Below are 17,956 nucleotides of genomic sequence, written 5' to 3' on the forward strand. Positions count from 1 at the left end.
TCCGTCTTTATCCCAAGCTCCTCTGCTGAGTCAACTGTGCAGCAATGGAGAAGGGGCGCAGACAGATTCCATAACTGTGGGGGGGGGGAGGCGAGGGCGCAACAGGAAAAGTTTGGGCACCACTGGGCTATAGAGATTATTCAGATAGAAGGCTTAAATATCATATTGCCCAAATCTATCCTTATAAATATCCACTCAAATCAAAAAGTTATTGTTTTCATGTCACTTTTTGTTCCAATTCCACAAATATTCTAGTAAAGGAGTTTATTGGCAGGAACAATGATGAAAACAGCAAAGTTAAAGTGAATATTAGAGAATATTAACAAAAAGCAAGATTGCAATTTATAATGTAAGCATCTGCACCATAAACTTAATTCTAAAGATTACACACATCCAACCAGGAAAGGAGAGGAATACCACGTAAACTAAGTCAAACTATAATCAGAACTAACTAATGCTGCATTAATTTTAAATACCTGCAATGAACTACTTGAGAATAATCTTCTTTGAAACTAGGTGGATAACTTTCAATTACTAATAAATTGGACGAGATAGTAAATTGTACACAAACAATTCACAGACCCATAAAGAGGCTTAATTCATCTCATAAGTTATTCACTAGGGAACAAGTATCAGAGGGGTAGCCGTGTTAGTCTGGATCTGTAAAAGCGGCAAGGTGCCATAGGACTCTTTGCCGCTTTCACTAGGGAACATTCATGTGGCTCTATTTATACCAGAGTTCTGTTGCAAATGGTAAAGGTTGTAATTAAGGCTAAGATTTTGTCATGAATATTTTTAGTAAAAGTCACAAACAGGTCACAGGCAACAAAGAAAAATTCACGGAAGCCAGTGACCTATCCGTGACTTTACTAAAAATATCTATGACAAAATGGGCAGTTCAGCTACAGGGTCCCCACACCACCCACAGTGGCTGAGCAGCTTCAAGGTCCCTGCTCGGAGCTCTGGGGTCCCCCACCACCCGCGGCTTGGAGCTGCGAGGGACGCCTGCTGCCCACAGCTCAGAGCTCTGTGGGACCCTGCCACCCGTGGCAGCCAGGAGCTGCGGGTTACCCCCATCGCCCTCCACAGCTTGGAGCTCCCCGTGGCTCCTGGCCACCATGGGGGGACCCTGCAGCTCCCGGCCACTGTGGGCTACAGTCACGAAAGATCACTGGAAGTCACAGATTTCACAACCTCTGGGATAAAATCGTAGCCTTAGTTATAATTCATACTGACCTTAGCAAAACCAGTTAATAATTTTGTATATTGTCACCTCCAATGGAATATACATTCACACTGCTCTACAGTCACATTGATATGAGTATTTCATTTAGAGAGATATAAGCCCTATGGAGCAAAGATCATCTTTTTCTTCTGTTTGGCAGCCCCTAGCACAATGGAGTTTGGGTCCATGACTGGGGCTCCCAGAAGTTACCATGGGTTACCACAATACAAATAAGTACTATTGCCACCACTAACAACAACACTTAAGGTATCGTTATTAATTTTTGTTCACCTGCAGCCCTGAAGCTAATGACAGAGCTATACTTTTGGTCTCCCATACAATAGTTCATGAGTAGTATCATATTCCCGTTATCCAGGACTATACAGATCGCTTTGTTTGTGAAGCCATTAGAGGATTCCTTTTTGAGTTCACAGTAATAGAGACAAGAACAAACGCGCATCGCTAGGTACTGCTATGATTAAATAGGACTGAACCAGTAAGCGGACTTATTAATGTTTACACATTCATGTAATTGGACAGAATGTGACATGAGCACCCTGCAGGCATCTAGGCACAAAATTTAACCGTCTAAGGGATGCCCCACTGAGTATTACATTGAACAGAATATGCTAAATAGCCAGGGTATTGCTACCTGTGCCATCGTGTTCACACAAGTTTAATGCAGACTGTCCAAGGTAGAAAATACTTATTCAGCATGTGGGTTAATTATCTATGTATGTTTGCCATGAAGAAAACCACTAAGAATAAAAATAGCTTTCAAGTAAGATAGCAGCCATTCACTCCTGCGTCCCTGGAATTATGACAACCATTATATAACTGCAGAGAGAATGAAATGAGATAAACAGCATAAGCTAATTGGCTTGATACCAAGTAAAAATATCATTAGACTAAATGTCTTGTGGCTACAGCACCACCCAGGTGTGACTTTTCACTGGCCCTGGGGATGTACAAGGGATCCTGCCAGGTGCTTAAAAGATGTTTGCCTGGCATCTCTGTCAACACACAGATGCACATTCCGGGCATCATTTAGTTAGGGACTTGCTGCTCTTGTGTTTCCCTTTGGAGCTAAACTCCAGACTGAGAGCATGTCTAGTTGCTGACAGCCACAAGGAGGGCATGTTTGGTTATGACTTGCTTGGGTGGTGGAAAGAGTAATAGGATTAATTGGGTATCTTGAATTGCTGGGAAAAGGTTGGAGTATTGAGTTTAACTTTTTCGGAGACTGCCTGACAGTCTAGAGAGGTTGGCATTGGGAATTGGCTGAAGATCCATGCAGATGTCTCCAGCGTAATCTAAGTCTCTGTGAGCACCTATTTGTAAGATGTTCTATTGAAACAGTTTTAGATTAAAGTTAGTGATTGTCTTTGGTTAATAAACGTGAGTTTGAAGTGTTTGTTTTTTTGTATGCAAAGAACCAGAATGTGAGCAGCCCTTACATAGCCTTATGGGTGTGAAAGAGGCTTCCCCCAACTCAACAGAGAGAGGTCTGTGAGGGCCACTCACACTAGAAGTCTCTGCACTCCCTGTGCTCTGGGTGCATAAGGACTGCTCATTTCTACTAGAAAATCAGTGGCCACCTTGGAAATTCTGGACCTAAACCTTTCTTGTGCTTCAGATCACTCAATGTGGAGGATCTTACTTAACATAAAGCACTTTGTGAGCTTCAAATTAAATATGCCAAATAAATGCAAAGTAATAGCAGTATTAATAAGTGCTTTAAAAGCAAAAATAAACCTACAAAGTAGGCTACAGAGTGCAGTACCTGGTTGCTGGGAAGTTCAATCTCTGGAGACGTCCTTTCAAATTTATTCTTAAACCACAAGTGAAATTAGTGTGCTTGTCTCCTCCTAGTTCCACTACATTATTTGGTGCCATTTGCAGTCTTTGCTCAAGAAAGGCTCGGAACTGGAGTTGTGCAACAAAGTTTGCTTGAATAACAAAACTCAGCAGAGACCATCTGCAAAGACTGAAATGCATTGTCAAAGCTTACACAGTGTCTCTTTGCATATGCCAGAGTCTAACTGTAATGGGAAAGCAAAATATTTCAATCATTTTAAATATAATAAACCATTACATGGACATTACAAGTCTAACTAACATTACATTAAAACTCTAAGCCAGAGGCTTCATAACCCACTCCTGGCTATTTCAAGGGGCTGTACTGGATTGATTTTATGGATTCCAGGGACTGAAATTCCCTTAGACACAATTGTGAGTTAAGCATAGAGTGTAAAGCCTTAACACCAAATTTCCTGGCTTTAGTTTAAGTCAGCCCCAAAAGGTTTCTTGAATGCGCTTTTTACGTGTTTATTTCATTATACTGCATTAGTGGTAATCCAAGAAGGCAGCACTGTCACCAGCTGGGATAAATTCATCCAGAACTGACTAGTTGGAACATCGCTGTAAATGCTGCCCCTGAAATCAGCTGGAATAAAATTCTTTTAAAGAAATAGTAACAAGATTAGAAAATGACACAGGATGGAGTCCATAACATGAACACACAAAAATGCTGGCAGGTTTCAATGCTACTACCAACCTTCATGCCTTTATTTCACAGAAAAGGCAATTGGGTAGACAAGGGCATGGCTGACAGCTGGATGGGGTAGAGAGACAGTTGTATTTTTACGACATCTTCTTTTCATGTGTATTTTACCTGCACCTAGAATTTTACAGAGAGCTTCTGACTCTGCTCCAGAGGGATGAAGCCATACACATCCCAAAAAACTCGAAGTAATTCAAAACTCAGCAAACCATCTGCTTAGCTACACAGGTTGCTAAAAACAAATCACCTAAGTGTTCTGCAATCTGAATAGAGAGCCTAATTCACAGATTCATAGATTTCCAAGCCCCAAAATAATTCCTTTTGAACTAGAGCCAATCTCATAGTTCAAGGCCTCTGTTTTGATATTCAAAGCCTTCTATGGCATTGCTTCTAGCTACTTGAGAGACTGCTTCTCCCTCCACTATATTCTAGTGGAACAACAAAAATCAGCCAATAGGGTGAGGTTTGGGAGAGCAGGAGCTGTAACTCACACAGGAGCTCAAAATGCATTCCTACAAGAAATAAGAATAACCACAGGTCTCCCTGTGCTCAGAATGACGTGCAAAACTCGTTCATTTGACTTAGCTTTCCCTCAGCAAGTTTTTCACACCCCCACATTCTCACACACAAACAAAAACTGTATAAACTAATCAAGCTATTTCTCTCAAAAGGGTGGGAAGGAAGTGGGGACAGAGAAAGAGATTGTTACTGTTGTTTCCGTTTTTTAAATATTTGGGAGGCACTCAGATATGAGGGTGGCTAGGGGCTCGCATCCATAGAAAGGAAGGTGCACTACGATTAATAGCCTCATTCTTGGGTCCTCACCCAAGTAAACTAGCATGGCACCAACTTCTGAAGTACTGTGTGTTTTACATTAGTGAGAGGAGGAAACAGACTGCCCAGGCTCAATATAAATACATCTATTTTGTATAGCAATTAGTTAGAATTGCTATTGGTGTATATTATTCTAAGGCCCAAACTTTCTTCCATTGAGGTCAATGACAGCAGAAAATAAAGTGTTTTTTAAAACCACTTACATGTATTTAATTCTTTTCCCCTTAGTAATGGCATCAATGTAAAAAAAATAGTCTAAAAATTGCTCATTTTCTCTGCTCATATTGGTGACTTAAGCCCCAAAGCAGATCTGTTTCTTCATTTATATAAGTGCTATCTCCAAGAAGATCATTCTTGGCTTATAAACAGGACTGATGTATTACATTTTCAAAGGGGGTAAAACATTTATTTGAATATTTGTTGCAGAATTTAAACACTGGTGTAGACAGGATCAAATCTCTGAAATAATAGATAGGAAGCCCATGACATAAGAAAAAGTTTCCTTTCAAAGTTATTTCTATTAGATAGTGAATTAATACTTGTTTCCTACTGCTAATATAGAAGAAAGTTGTGTGCGTATTCAATTGTCCGTAAACACATAAATATTAATGTCTTTTTTTTAATGGCAGCTAGCGTATTTGAAGAAGACTCAATGGAGCAGGATGTGGAGAGCCCTGTCACGATACAGCAGCCAAAGTTGCCCAAACAAGCTAGAGATGATCTTCCAAAACACATAAGCAAAGTATGTACCAAGAGAAAAATTCAGAGGTATGTTAGGAAAGATGGGAAATGCAACGTCCACCATGGGAACGTGAGAGAGACTTATCGTTATCTGAGTGATATCTTCACTACCTTAGTCGACCTCAAATGGAGGTTCAACCTTTTGATTTTTGTCATGGTTTACACGGTGACGTGGCTCTTCTTTGGAATGATCTGGTGGCTAATTGCTTACATCCGAGGTGATATGGAACATATAGGAGACAATACATGGACCCCATGTGTCAGTAACCTCAATGGGTTTGTCTCGGCCTTTTTATTCTCAATAGAAACAGAAACCACCATCGGGTATGGTTATCGGGTCATCACGGACAAATGTCCCGAGGGAATTATTCTGCTTTTAGTTCAGTCTGTTTTAGGTTCTATTGTCAATGCTTTCATGGTTGGTTGCATGTTTGTGAAAATATCCCAGCCCAAGAAGAGGGCAGAAACCCTGGTCTTTTCTACCAACGCAGTCATTTCCATGCGGGATGGGAAGCTGTGCCTGATGTTCCGAGTAGGGGACCTTAGGAATTCACACATTGTGGAGGCATCAATACGAGCCAAGTTGATCAAATCTAAACAGACAAAGGAGGGGGAATTTATACCACTCAACCAGACAGATATCAACGTAGGTTATTACACAGGGGATGATCGTCTCTTTTTGGTTTCACCACTGATCATCAGCCATGAAATTAACCAGCAGAGTCCTTTCTGGGAGATTTCCAAAGACCAGTTGCCCAAAGAGGAACTAGAAATTGTTGTAATTCTAGAAGGCATGGTGGAGGCAACAGGTAATGTTTCTTATACCTTGTGTAAAGTATACATTTTAATTTTTAAAGTAAATTGATTTCAGATACAAACTGTATTCAGCAGGGAAAATACAGTAAATCTGAATTGGACTGGTCGTTATACTCCATTTGGTGCCTCTTGTGCCACAGAAAACCTTTGTTTTCACCTCACTTTAAAAGAATTACTTCAACAACGGAAGCAGACATTACATTTGCAAAAGGCATCAGCAGTATGGTTGGGTTTAAAATTAAAAGCATGCTCAGTTTAATTGTGTGCTCAACCCTGCCCAATGAAATCACATTTGTTTCTGATCTGATTTGAAAATGATATAACATTTATTGCTGTCTACATTTTCCAGAGCATGTCATCCCATTATTCATCATTCTATCACAAGCGTAAATCAAGCCTGTAGAACCTAGTGTGATAAACTGCTTTACAGTGCTTTGTAAAAATCTAATCTGAATCCCTGATTAGACATAATGTGAAAATATTGTAGTACCTGCTGTTCCCAATTATTCACAGGTAATGCAAAAAGAACTGTGTGCTATGTGCAAACTTCTACCATGGAATTCCCCAAAGATGTTTGCATCGAGTGTGAAGTGATAATATGTTAAACTTAACACTTTATTTTTTTAATCCTTGTTTTGTTTTAACTTTTAGGCTGGTTTTACTTTAGATTCAAAATATCAAGGACTTGATTCTCATTTACACTAAGGCCCTTTATGCCATTCTGGCAGTGTACAGGAGCCTTAAAATAGGTGTATACAGCTAAGGCTAAACTATCTGTTCGCTCTTGTATTTAGCCGTGACATTTTTAGTACCTTTCCCAGAAGAAGAGCTTTGTGCAGCTTGAAAGCTTGTTTCTCTCACCCACAGAAGTTGGTCCAATAAAAAATATTACCTCACCCACCTTGTCTCTCTAATATCCTAGAACCGACATGGCTACAACAACACTGCATATAAACAATGGAAAGGCGTACAGGATGAGGGGAGCAGTGTCACACATGGAATAAAAGCAATAGATTCATAGATTTAAAGACTCTAAGGCCAAAAGGGGCCACTACGATTGTCCGGTGTACACAGGCCATGGAATTGTTATCAGAAACTGGATTAAGACATATCTTTTAGGAAGATAGCTAAACTTGTTTTAAAGACCCCAAAAGACTGTGAGTCTACCACCTCCCCTGTTAAGCTGTTCCAATGTTTAATTACTCTCACAGCTAGAAATTCCATCTTAGTTCAAGGTTGAATTAGTCTAAATTAAACTTACAGCCACTGGATCTTGTTATGCCTTTGTCTGAAAGATTGAAAAGCCCCTCAGTGTCAGATATCTGTTGCATGTGTAAACAACCAGGCACATTGATCAAGTCATCTCTCAACCTTCTCTGTCAAAAACTGAATAGACCGAGCTCCTTGAGCCTCCTATCAAAAGGCTTGTTTTCCAGCCCCTGGATCATTTTTGTGGACCTCCTTTGAACTCTCTCCAGTAGTTCCACATCCTTCTTGGAGTGTGGGCTCTGTATTCTAGAACTGGACACAGCTCTCTAGTAGCAGTCTCATCAGTGCAGTGTGCAGCGCACAGAGGCAAGATCACTTGCCTACTTCTACTTGATATTTTCCTTTTACTTCGTCCAAGGGTTGCTTTAGCCCTTTTAGTCACAGCATAGCACAGAGGGCTTATGTTAAGTTTATTCTACAATGATGCCCCCAAAGTCCTTTTCTGAGTCTCTGCTTTCCAAGACAGTCTCCCATCCTGTAGGCATAGCCTTATTTCTTTCTTCCCATTATGTATTACCTTGCATTCATCCGTATTGAAACACATTTTGTAGGATTGTGATAATTTAACCAGGCAATTCAGATCACTCTGTAACAGTAACCTGTCCTCCTCCTTATTTACTATCCCATCAATCTTCACGTCACCTGCAAATTTAACCAGCAAAAGATTTCATCTCATCATCTATATTGTTGCTGAAAGTGTTGAATAGTATTGTACCAAGAACTGAATGCTGAGGGCCCCTGATAGTAATGGCTTCGTTCATATATTGCTTAGCACATATTGTAAGGAAATATAAAAATAAAATACATCCTGGATAAACAGCTGGAGCTCAAATCTCTGACAATGACAACACAAAAAATTATTTGTTGGGTCTCTTAATACATTTACAGATCAAGGAACTACAGCAAAGTGGTCTGTGACACTGGAAATAAATGAACAGAAAGCAAATCTCAAAATAGATACTGGTGCTAAATGCAATGTAATCACAGCAAACTTACACAAAACGATTAGTGACTGACGCATGTTCAAATTGCAAACATAACTTGCTTCATTTAATGGGAACAAAATGAGCCCATATGCAGTGCCACACAGGCACGTATAGAGAAGAACAAATACTTCTCATAGAATTTGAAATGATGAAACAGAAAGATCCATATATGCTTGAGCTGAAGATAAGTCTGTAAATGTAGATGATCAAATGAGTGTATAACTTTGTCTACTGAGCAGGATGCAAAAAGGTATTCTTAAATCATTTGATGACTTGATAAAGGGACTGGGATCCTTTAATACATCCTATTGATATAGGTCCCCTGGTCATAGAATATCAGGGTTGGAAGGGACCTCAGGAGGTCATCTAGTCCAACCCCCTGCTCAAAGCAGGACCAATCCCCAATTTTTGCCCCAGATACTTAAATGGCCCTGTCAAGGTTCCTCCCCTACTCTGAACTCTAGGGTACAGATGTGGGGACCTGCATGAAAACCTCCTAAGCTTACTTTCACCAGCTTAGGTTAAAACTTCCCCAAGGTACAAATTAATTTTATCCTTTGTCCCTGGATCTCCACTGCCACCACCAAACTCTAACTGGGTTCCGGTTCTGGGACTGGTTCCATCTGGGTCTCTGGGACTGGATCCACTACTGCTGTTGCAGACACTGGCCTGGGGTCCGGGTCCATCACCTCTGACCGGGTCCTGGTAGAAGTTTCCGGAACAGAGCTAGGCCTCACGGCTTGTTTAGCCTGGCTGCGGGTGACCATTCCCACCCTCTTGGCCCGCTTCACATGATTGGCCAAGTCTTCCCCCAACAGCATGGGGATGGGATAATCATCATAGACTGCAAAAGTCCATGTTCCTGACCAGCCCTGGTACTGGACAGGCAACTTGGCTGTAGGCAAATCGAAAGAGTTGGACTTGAAGGGTTGAATCGTCACTTGGATCTCTGGGTTGATTAAATTGGGGTCCACTAAGGAAGCATGGATAGCTGACACTTGTGCTCCGGTGTCCCTCCATGCGGTGACCTTCTTCCCGCCCACACTCACAGTTTCCCTCTGCTCCAAGGGTATCTGGGAGGTATCTGGGCCTGCGGACCTCTGGTGTGATTCCGGTGCAATGAACTTTAATCTGTTGGGGTTCTTGGGGCAGTTGGCCTTTACATGCCCCAGCTCGTTACATTTAAAACATCGTCCAGCTGACGGGTCACTGGGGCGAGGTGGGTTGCTGGACAACAGGGTGGTGGGACGATAAGGTGTCTGGAAGGTTCTTTCAGAGGTAGGTGGGGCCTTGGGCGGACCCCGGTAATAGGATGTGGTCTGGGGTTGTCCCTTCTGGTCTCTGCCCCAACTGCGACCAGTTTTCTTCTTCTCTGCCACCTCCACCCATCTGGCTCCAATCTCTCCTGCCTCGATTACAGTTTTGGGCTTCCCATCTAGGATGTATCTTTCTATTTCCTCAGGAACACCCTCTAAGAATTGTTCCATTTGCATTAGGAAGGGCAAATTTACTGGAGATTCAACACTTGCTCCTGATATCCAGGCATCCCAATGTTTCACAATGTGGTAGGCATGTCGGGTAAATGACACGTCTGGTTTCCACCTTAGGGCTCTGAACCTCTGACGAGAATGCTCGGGTGTTATCCCCATTCTGACTCTCGCCTTGGATTTAAACAGTTCATACTTGTTCATCTGTTCTTTAGGCATTTCAGCTGCCACCTCAGCTAAGGGTCCACTGAGCTGCGGCCTCAGCTCTACCATGTATTGGTCTGTAGAGATGCTGTACCCAAGGCAGGCCCTTTCGAAGTTTTCTAAGAAGGCCTCAGTATCATCGCCTGCCTTGTAGGTGGGGAACTTTCTAGGATGGGAAGTGGTACCTGGAGAAGGATTGCTTGGGTTTGTTGGTATATTCTGCTGAGCTTTTACCTTTTCCATCTCCCGTGCATGCTTCCTCTCTTTTTCCTTCTCCTCCTCCACATGCTTCCTTGCCTCCATTTCCTTCCTGTGGGCAGCCTCCTGTACCTCCTTCTCCAGCCGCATGAGTTCTATCTGTCTTTCATGTTCCTTTTGTTTTTCCTCAGCCTGAAATCTGGCTAATTCCTGCTCTTGTTGAGCCGCGGATTCTGTCATCCTAACCTCTCTGTTTTTAACTAACTTTACACCCGAGGTTTAGAAATAAACAAAACTTGGCTGTAAAATTTTGCTGTGCTGGAATAGGATACCTATTCTCTGATAGTGATTGTCAGCCTACAGAAAAAGACAATTCCCTTTGTCTCTGCTCTGGTCCCAAATCAAAGCAAAAAACCTCCAACTACTTGGAAACCTGCTTACCAGCAGCCTAAAGGAAAAAAAATTCCTTTTCAAACCGGTGCTCCTTGTAAAAAAATCAAAATCCTAAAAAAAAAAAAAACAACAACCCTGCCACTTTTGTCTCCAGGCAAATGGGTAGAACACCACCACCACCACCACCACCCCGTTTACTTTTAGGAAAAAAAAAAACTCTGGGTTGGAAGACTGTGAATTTCTCTGCAGGAGTTAAGTACCCTGCTTCCAGGCAAAGAAAACCTGCAATTCACAAAGATAATCCCCTTTTGTCTTTGCTCTGGCCCCAAAGCAGAGAAAAAACTAGCTGCTTTCAGTTGAACCTCCTTTCCAGAAGCCCCAAAGGAAAAAAAAATCCTTTTTAAAATCTGTATTTCTAGTTCAAAAAAATCTCAAATTGATCTCAAAATGATTTCAGGTTAATCCCACCACTCTGCCACCATGTCAAGGTTCCTCCCCCACTCTGAACTCTAGGGTACAGATTTGGGGACCTGCATGAAAACCTCCTAAGCTTACTTTCACCATCTTAGGTTAAAAGTTCCCCAAGGTACAAATTATTTTTATCCTTTGTCCCTGGATCTCCACTGCCACCACCAAACTCTAACGGGGTTTACTGGGAAACGTAGTTTGGACACGTCTTTCCCCCCAAAATCCTCCCAACCCTTGCACCCCACTTCCTGGGAAAGGTTTGGTAAAAATCCTCACCAATTGAGCCATTGGCCATTATCTTTGAAAACTCGTGGCGAACGGGGGAAGTCCCGGATGACTGGAAAAAGGCTAATGTAGTGCCAATCTTTAAAAAAGGGAAGGAGGATCCTGGGAACTACAGGCCAGTAAGCCTCACTTCAGTCCCCAGAAAAATCATGGAGCAGGTCCTCAAAGAATCAATCCTGAAGCACTTACATGAGAGGAAAGTGATCAGGAACAGTCAGCATGGATTCACCAAGGGAAGGTCATGCCTGACTAATCTAATCGCCTTCTATGATGAGATTACTGGTTCTGTGGATGAAGGGAAAGCAGTGGATGTATTGTTTCTTGACTTTAGCAAAGATTTTGACACGGTCTCCCACAGTATTCTTGTCAGCAAGTTAAAGAAGTACGGGCTGGATGAATGCACTATAAGGTGGGTAGAAAGCTGGCTAGATTGTCGGGCTCAATGGGTAGTGATCAATGGCTCCATGTCTAGTTGGCAGCCGGTGTCAAGTGGAGTGCCCCAGGGGTCGGTCCTGGGGCCGGTTTTGTTCAATATCTTCATAAATGATCTGGAGGATGGTGTGGATTGCACTCTCAGCAAATGTGCGGATGATACTAAACTGGGAGGAGTGGTAGATACGCTGGAGGGCAGGGATAGGATACAGAGGGACCTAGACAAATTGGAGGATTGGGCCAAAAGAAATCTGATGAGGTTCAATAGGATAAGTGCAGGGTCCTGCACTTAGGACGGAAGAACCCAATGCACAGCTACAGACTAGGGACCGAATGGCTAGGCAGCAGTTCTGCGGAAAAGGACCTAGGGGTGACACTGGACGAGAAGCTGGATATGAGTCAGCAGTGTACTCTTGTTGCCAAGAAGGCCAATGGCATTTTGGGATGTATAAGTAGGGGCATAGCGAGCAGATCGAGGGACGTGATCGTCCCCCTCTATTCGACATTGGTGAGGCCTCATCTGGAGTACTGTGTCCAGTTTTGGGCCCCACACTACAAGAAGGATGTGGATAAATTGGAAAGAGTCCAGCGAAGGGCAACAAAAATGATTAGGGGTCTGGAACACATGACTTATGAGGAGAGGCTGAGGGAACTGGGATTGTTTAGTCTGCGGAAGAGAAGAATGAGGGGGGATTTGATAGCTGCTTTCAACTACCTGAGAGGTGGTTCCAGAGAGGATGGTTCTAGACTATTCTCAGTGGTGGAAGAGGACGGGACAAGGAGTAATGGTCTCAAGTTGCAGTGCGGGAGGTTTAGGTTGGATATTAGGAAAAACTTTTTCACTAGGAGGGTGGTGAAACACTGGAATACGTTGCCTAGGGAGGTGGTGGAATCTCCTTCCTTAGAAGTTTTTAAGGTCAGGCTTGACAAAGCCCTGGCTGGGATGATTTAATTGGGGATGGGTCCTGCTTTTGAGCAGGGGGTTGGACTAGATGACCTCCTGAGGTCCCTTCCAACCCTGATATTCTATGATTCTATGATTTGCATAGGTGACCACAGACCCAAACCCTTGGATCTGAGAACAATGAAAAAGCATTCAGTTTTCTTACAAGACTTTTAATAGAGGTAAAGAAATCCCCTCTGTAAAATCAGGATGGTAGATACCTTACAGGGTAATTAGATTCAAAACATAGAGAATCCCTCTAGGCAAAACCTTAAGTTACAAAAAAGACACACAGACAGGAATAGTCATTCTATTCAGCACAGTTCCTTTCTCAGCCATTTAAAGAAATCATAATCTAACACATACCTAGCTAGATTACTTACTAAAAGTTCTAAGACTCCATTCCTGTTCTATCCCCGGCAAAAGCAGCATACAGACAGACAGACACAGACCCTTTGTTTCTCTCCCTTCTCCCAGCTTTTGAAAGTATCTTGTCTCCCTTATTGGTCATTTTGGTCAGGTGCCAGCAAGGTTACCTTTAGCTTCTTAACCCTTTACAGGTGAGAGGATTTTTCCTCTGGCCAGGAAGGATTTTAAAGGGGTTTACCCTTCCCTTTATATTTATGACAGGCCCCCTCAAGGATTGAACTCACAACCCTGGGTTTAGCAGGCCAATGCTCAAACCACTGAGCTATCTCTCCTCCCCTTGTCCTCCTTCAGCAAAATCACACTAGACTGACAGAAAGTAAAAGCTGAACTCAACCAGGTGGTAAAATTAGATGTTATTGAGCAAATGCAAATAGCACTGACTAAGGCCATGTCTACACATCACATCCCTCCTGAGCACCATAACTATGGTGACCTAACTTTTAAGGCCTAGATTAACAGTACAGTCATTGTAGTAAAACCAAACTAGTTAAGAATTCGTATAGAACCAAAGGATTTGAATACAGCCACCAAATTGCCTCAGAAGAACAGCTGAGAATCCACATTTCATAATGCAAAAAGTATTTTCAGTTTTGGATGCAAGGGTTTGGGCCAATCCAAAGTACAGAAAGCGTTTCACTCTGCAGTTTCCACTTCCCTTTTAGTAGATCTATGTTAAAGTGACTTGTCTTCTGCTGTGACTTGGTACCAAAGTATTACATAAGAACATAAGAATGGCCATACTGGGTCTTTGAGAATCCCAGACCTTTCAGAATTTATACTTGAAGGAAATGACTGTTCATTATCTGCTGATTCGGGGCAAAATGAAGCACACCACAATGAGAGACTGTTATAGTCTGCAGCGAGAGAAAAAAAGCGAACAGGAAAAATGCTGATCAGGGAGAATCAGATTAGTCACTCATGACACAGCCTGAGTAACAAAGGATTTTGATCAGAGTGCAGAAAGATGGCAATTGTACAAACAGATCCCAAAACAAGGAGGCCTTTCAGAGATTCACGAGTATGTCAGCATATCTAAGCAAATTCATCCCTAGTTTGTCATACTTAAGTGTTCCACTCAAAATGCAGATAGAGGACAGGACAGAATGGCAGTGGGATGACTGGCAAAAGAAATGTTTGGGGGAGTTTAAAACAAATATTTTACAGGAGCCCTGGTATTTTGAGATTAACAAATACCCTAAAATCTCAGTCAATGCAAACACACATGATATGAAGGGTTATCTTTCTGCAAAAGTGTCACTCATTGTCATGCGTTCCCAAGCATTGAGTAAAACACAACAGAAATATGCTCAGACTTAAAAAGAAATGCTCAATAGAATCTACCATGCCCAGAAGGGTATTCAGAAGCGGAATACTCCCAGGACAGTGGTGTGCACAAAGGTAGTTTAAAGTTCAACTTTTCACACTCCTGATGGTGTGCTATGTAGCGCTGGTCCCTTTGTGCCTTTCTGAAGCGGTCTGAGGCTTGCTTTAACCTGTGATGAACTGCAGCAGTTACAGGGAGCCACACATTTATCCAAGAACTGGCATACTTGAGGGACATCCAAGCTATACCCTCTTTCCACAGATCATGTTCTATTTTCACTCCAGTGCTGAGAGCAGGTGGGGATGTGTGAGGCATAAGAGTGCCGATGTCAATTTATATCACTACAAGATTAGGGAGGTGATCCTTCCTGGGTCAGTTAAGCCACTTTAGGACCCCTAGATTACACTGGTGGCATGATACACGGTGGCTACTCCCCTACGGAGGATCTGGCCCATGTTTGTACAGTCCTGGGAAACAGGATGTAATGTTCCCATGTGCCTTAAAGGAGAGTTCCACTTTGAAGGGGGAATATGCACTCTATTTTCCTTCCCATCTCTGGCATAGACAAGCCTCTGATAGGAACACAACTTGCATGATGCAGACAATTTGTGTTATTGCTGATTAATATTGGCCAACAGATCATAATTTTGGTTTATATTAAAATGTCACCATTGATTTTATATTGTTTTACAGAGGAATTAGAGGAGTTTTTGTTTACACTATGAACATTTTTACTGTGCCTGAATATGAACCAGAGCTCCTAGTTAGAGGGGCTGTTTACCACATAGGACTTAGGTAGATTTTATAGATCAAAAGAGCCTCAACTCTGTCTGCCAGAGGAGCAATGTCTAAAAGGTAATACTAGGCTGTTTAATTGGGTTGGATGGGGACAGGGATTATTTTTAAACAAAGTTTTAAAACTTCACTCTGGGTGTTCTTCTTTGTACAAGCCCCAGAAATGCTTTTGAAGGTTTAAACCCATTGCCTTCTGGACAAGGCAAATATTTAGTGAGTCACAAAACATGGGCACCAACACTAATAACCTATACACATTATGATGTGACCACTGGCAGCCGGGGAGGGTGTACTGCAGTGCAATCTCTTTATCATAAAAGTTGAACTTACAGTTGTAGAATTATATATAAAAAATAACTGCACTCAAAAATAAAACAATGTAAAACTTTAGAGCCTGCAAGTCCACTTAGTCCTTCTTCTTGTTCAGCTAATCACTAGAAAACCCAATGGCAGTTCCCCCCTTGTGAAAATGAAAATGTGAAAAATGAGACAGTAGCTATTATAAACATTTTATAATGTGTTAAAAATAAAAGGCAACACAGGAAATTGCATGGCAAAGTATATAGACATCTTCAGGTTCATATGGAGAATGATACAAATATATTTGTAATAGAACTCATTTATATTTCTGACACATGGACAGCTCGAGACCAATATTTGCAGAAGGGTTTATAGATACATAAACAAACATGCTCACTAGCTGTAGAAAATGTGTGTGAAAAGCAGTCAAATGTGCGCATAAAATGTTATTTATATAGCAAATGAGGCAATTGGCTAGGCACACATGGTAGAAAGTTGTGTCTGCTCTTAACTACAACCCTGGTGATTGAATGATTTATTGTCTTTTCGCTCCAATGCTAATCGGTTTCCACACTTCCCCCTTATGATTGCCCTATCTTAACAAATGCCTCCATTTGACATGGCCCTGTTTGCCATTGTAATACCCTTTTGATATGTCCTTAAGGTCATTGTTTAACCTTCCCTGGCCCTGCATAACACTAATATACACATAGGAGTATGGCATCAAAGGCTGATAGCATCCTCCCTTCCTGCTAGAGAAGGTACATACAGTGCCATGACACATACACAACTGAATTTTTAATACAATGCACCCTAAAGGTATTAACCCTAATTCAGTAAAGTTTATCTTAATTCCACAAGGTTTGTTCAGGATATTACTGATATGGTCAGTCTGTCGCATGGCTGTTATTTAATGATATTGAGAACAAAGCAACAACTAAGGCTGTCAAGCAATTAAAACAATTAATCATGATTAATCACGCTGTTAAACAAACAAGAATATCATTTATTTAAATATTTTTGGATGTTTCCTACATTTTCAAATATATCGATTTCAATTACAACACAGAATACAAAGTGTACAGTGCTCACTTTATATTTATTTTTTATTACAAATATTTGCACTGTAAAAAAAAGAAATAGTATTTCAGTTCCCCCATTACAAGTACTGCAGTGCAATCTCTTTATCATAAAAGTTGAACTTACAGTTGTAGAATTATATATAAAAAATAACTGCACTCAAAAATAAAACAACGTAAAACTTTAGAGCCTGCAAGTCCACTTAGTCCTTCTTCTTGTTCAGCTAATCACTCAGACAAACAAGTTTATTTATATTTGCAGGAGATAATGCTGCCCGCTTCTTGTTTACGATATCACCTGAAAGTGAGAACAAGCATTCGCACGGCATTGTTGTAGCCAGTGTCACAAGCTATTTACATGCCAGATATGCTAAAGATTCATATGTCCCTTCATGCTTCGACCACCATTCCAGAGGACATGCATCCATGATGATGACTGGTTCTGCTTGATAATGATCCAAAGCAGAGTGGACCGACGCATGTTCATTTTCAACATCTGAGTCAGAAGCCACCAGCAGAAGGTTGATTTTCTTTTTTAGTGGTTTGGGTTCTGTAGTTTCCGCATCGGAGTGTTGCTCTTTTAAGACTTCTGAAAGCATTCCACACCTCGTCCATCTCAGATTTTGAAAAGCACTTCAGATTCTTAAACTTTGGGTTGAGTGCTGTAGCTATCTTTAGAAATCTCACATTGGTACCTTCTTTGCATTTTGTCAAATCTGCAGTGAAACTATTCTTAAAACGAACAACATGTGCTAGGTCATCATCCGAGACTGCCATAACATGAAATATATGGCAGAATGAGGGTAAAACACAGAGCAGGAGACATATAATTCTCCCCCAAGGAGTTCAGTCACAAATTTCATTAACACATTATTTTTTAACAAGCTTTGTCAGCATGGAAGCATGTACTGTTCTCACATTCAGGTGACATTATAAATAAGAAGCGGGCAGCATTAAGTCCTGTAAATGTAAACAAGCTTGTTTGTCTTAGCGGTTGGCTGAACAAGAAGTAGGACTGAGTGGACTTGTAGGCTCTAAAGTTTTATATTGTTTTCTTTTTGAGTGCAGTTATGTAACAAAAAAAGCTACAGTTGTAAATCGCACTTTCACAATAAAGAGATTGCTCTACAAGTGAGGTGAATTGAAAAATACTATTTCTTTTATCATTTTCACTGTGCAAATATT

General features: G+C 41.5%; 1 protein-coding gene across 1 annotated transcript in view; it reads left to right on the forward strand.

Annotated features, from left to right (window-relative positions):
- The first annotated feature begins 5,259 nt into the window (after nucleotides 1–5,259).
- The window catches only part of KCNJ6 (potassium inwardly rectifying channel subfamily J member 6), a 59,331-nt gene continuing 46,634 nt past the window's right edge, over nucleotides 5,260–17,956 (forward strand). Inside the window, exon 1 of the mRNA XM_077807245.1 lies at nucleotides 5,260–6,172. Within this exon, the coding sequence (XP_077663371.1) occupies nucleotides 5,275–6,172 (898 nt within the window). The 5' untranslated portion in view covers nucleotides 5,260–5,274. The remainder of the gene's footprint in view (nucleotides 6,173–17,956) is intronic.

This window comes from Eretmochelys imbricata, chromosome 1 (genome assembly GCF_965152235.1).
Source record: "Eretmochelys imbricata isolate rEreImb1 chromosome 1, rEreImb1.hap1, whole genome shotgun sequence".
In the NCBI taxonomy this organism is placed as follows: Eukaryota; Metazoa; Chordata; order Testudines; family Cheloniidae; genus Eretmochelys; species Eretmochelys imbricata.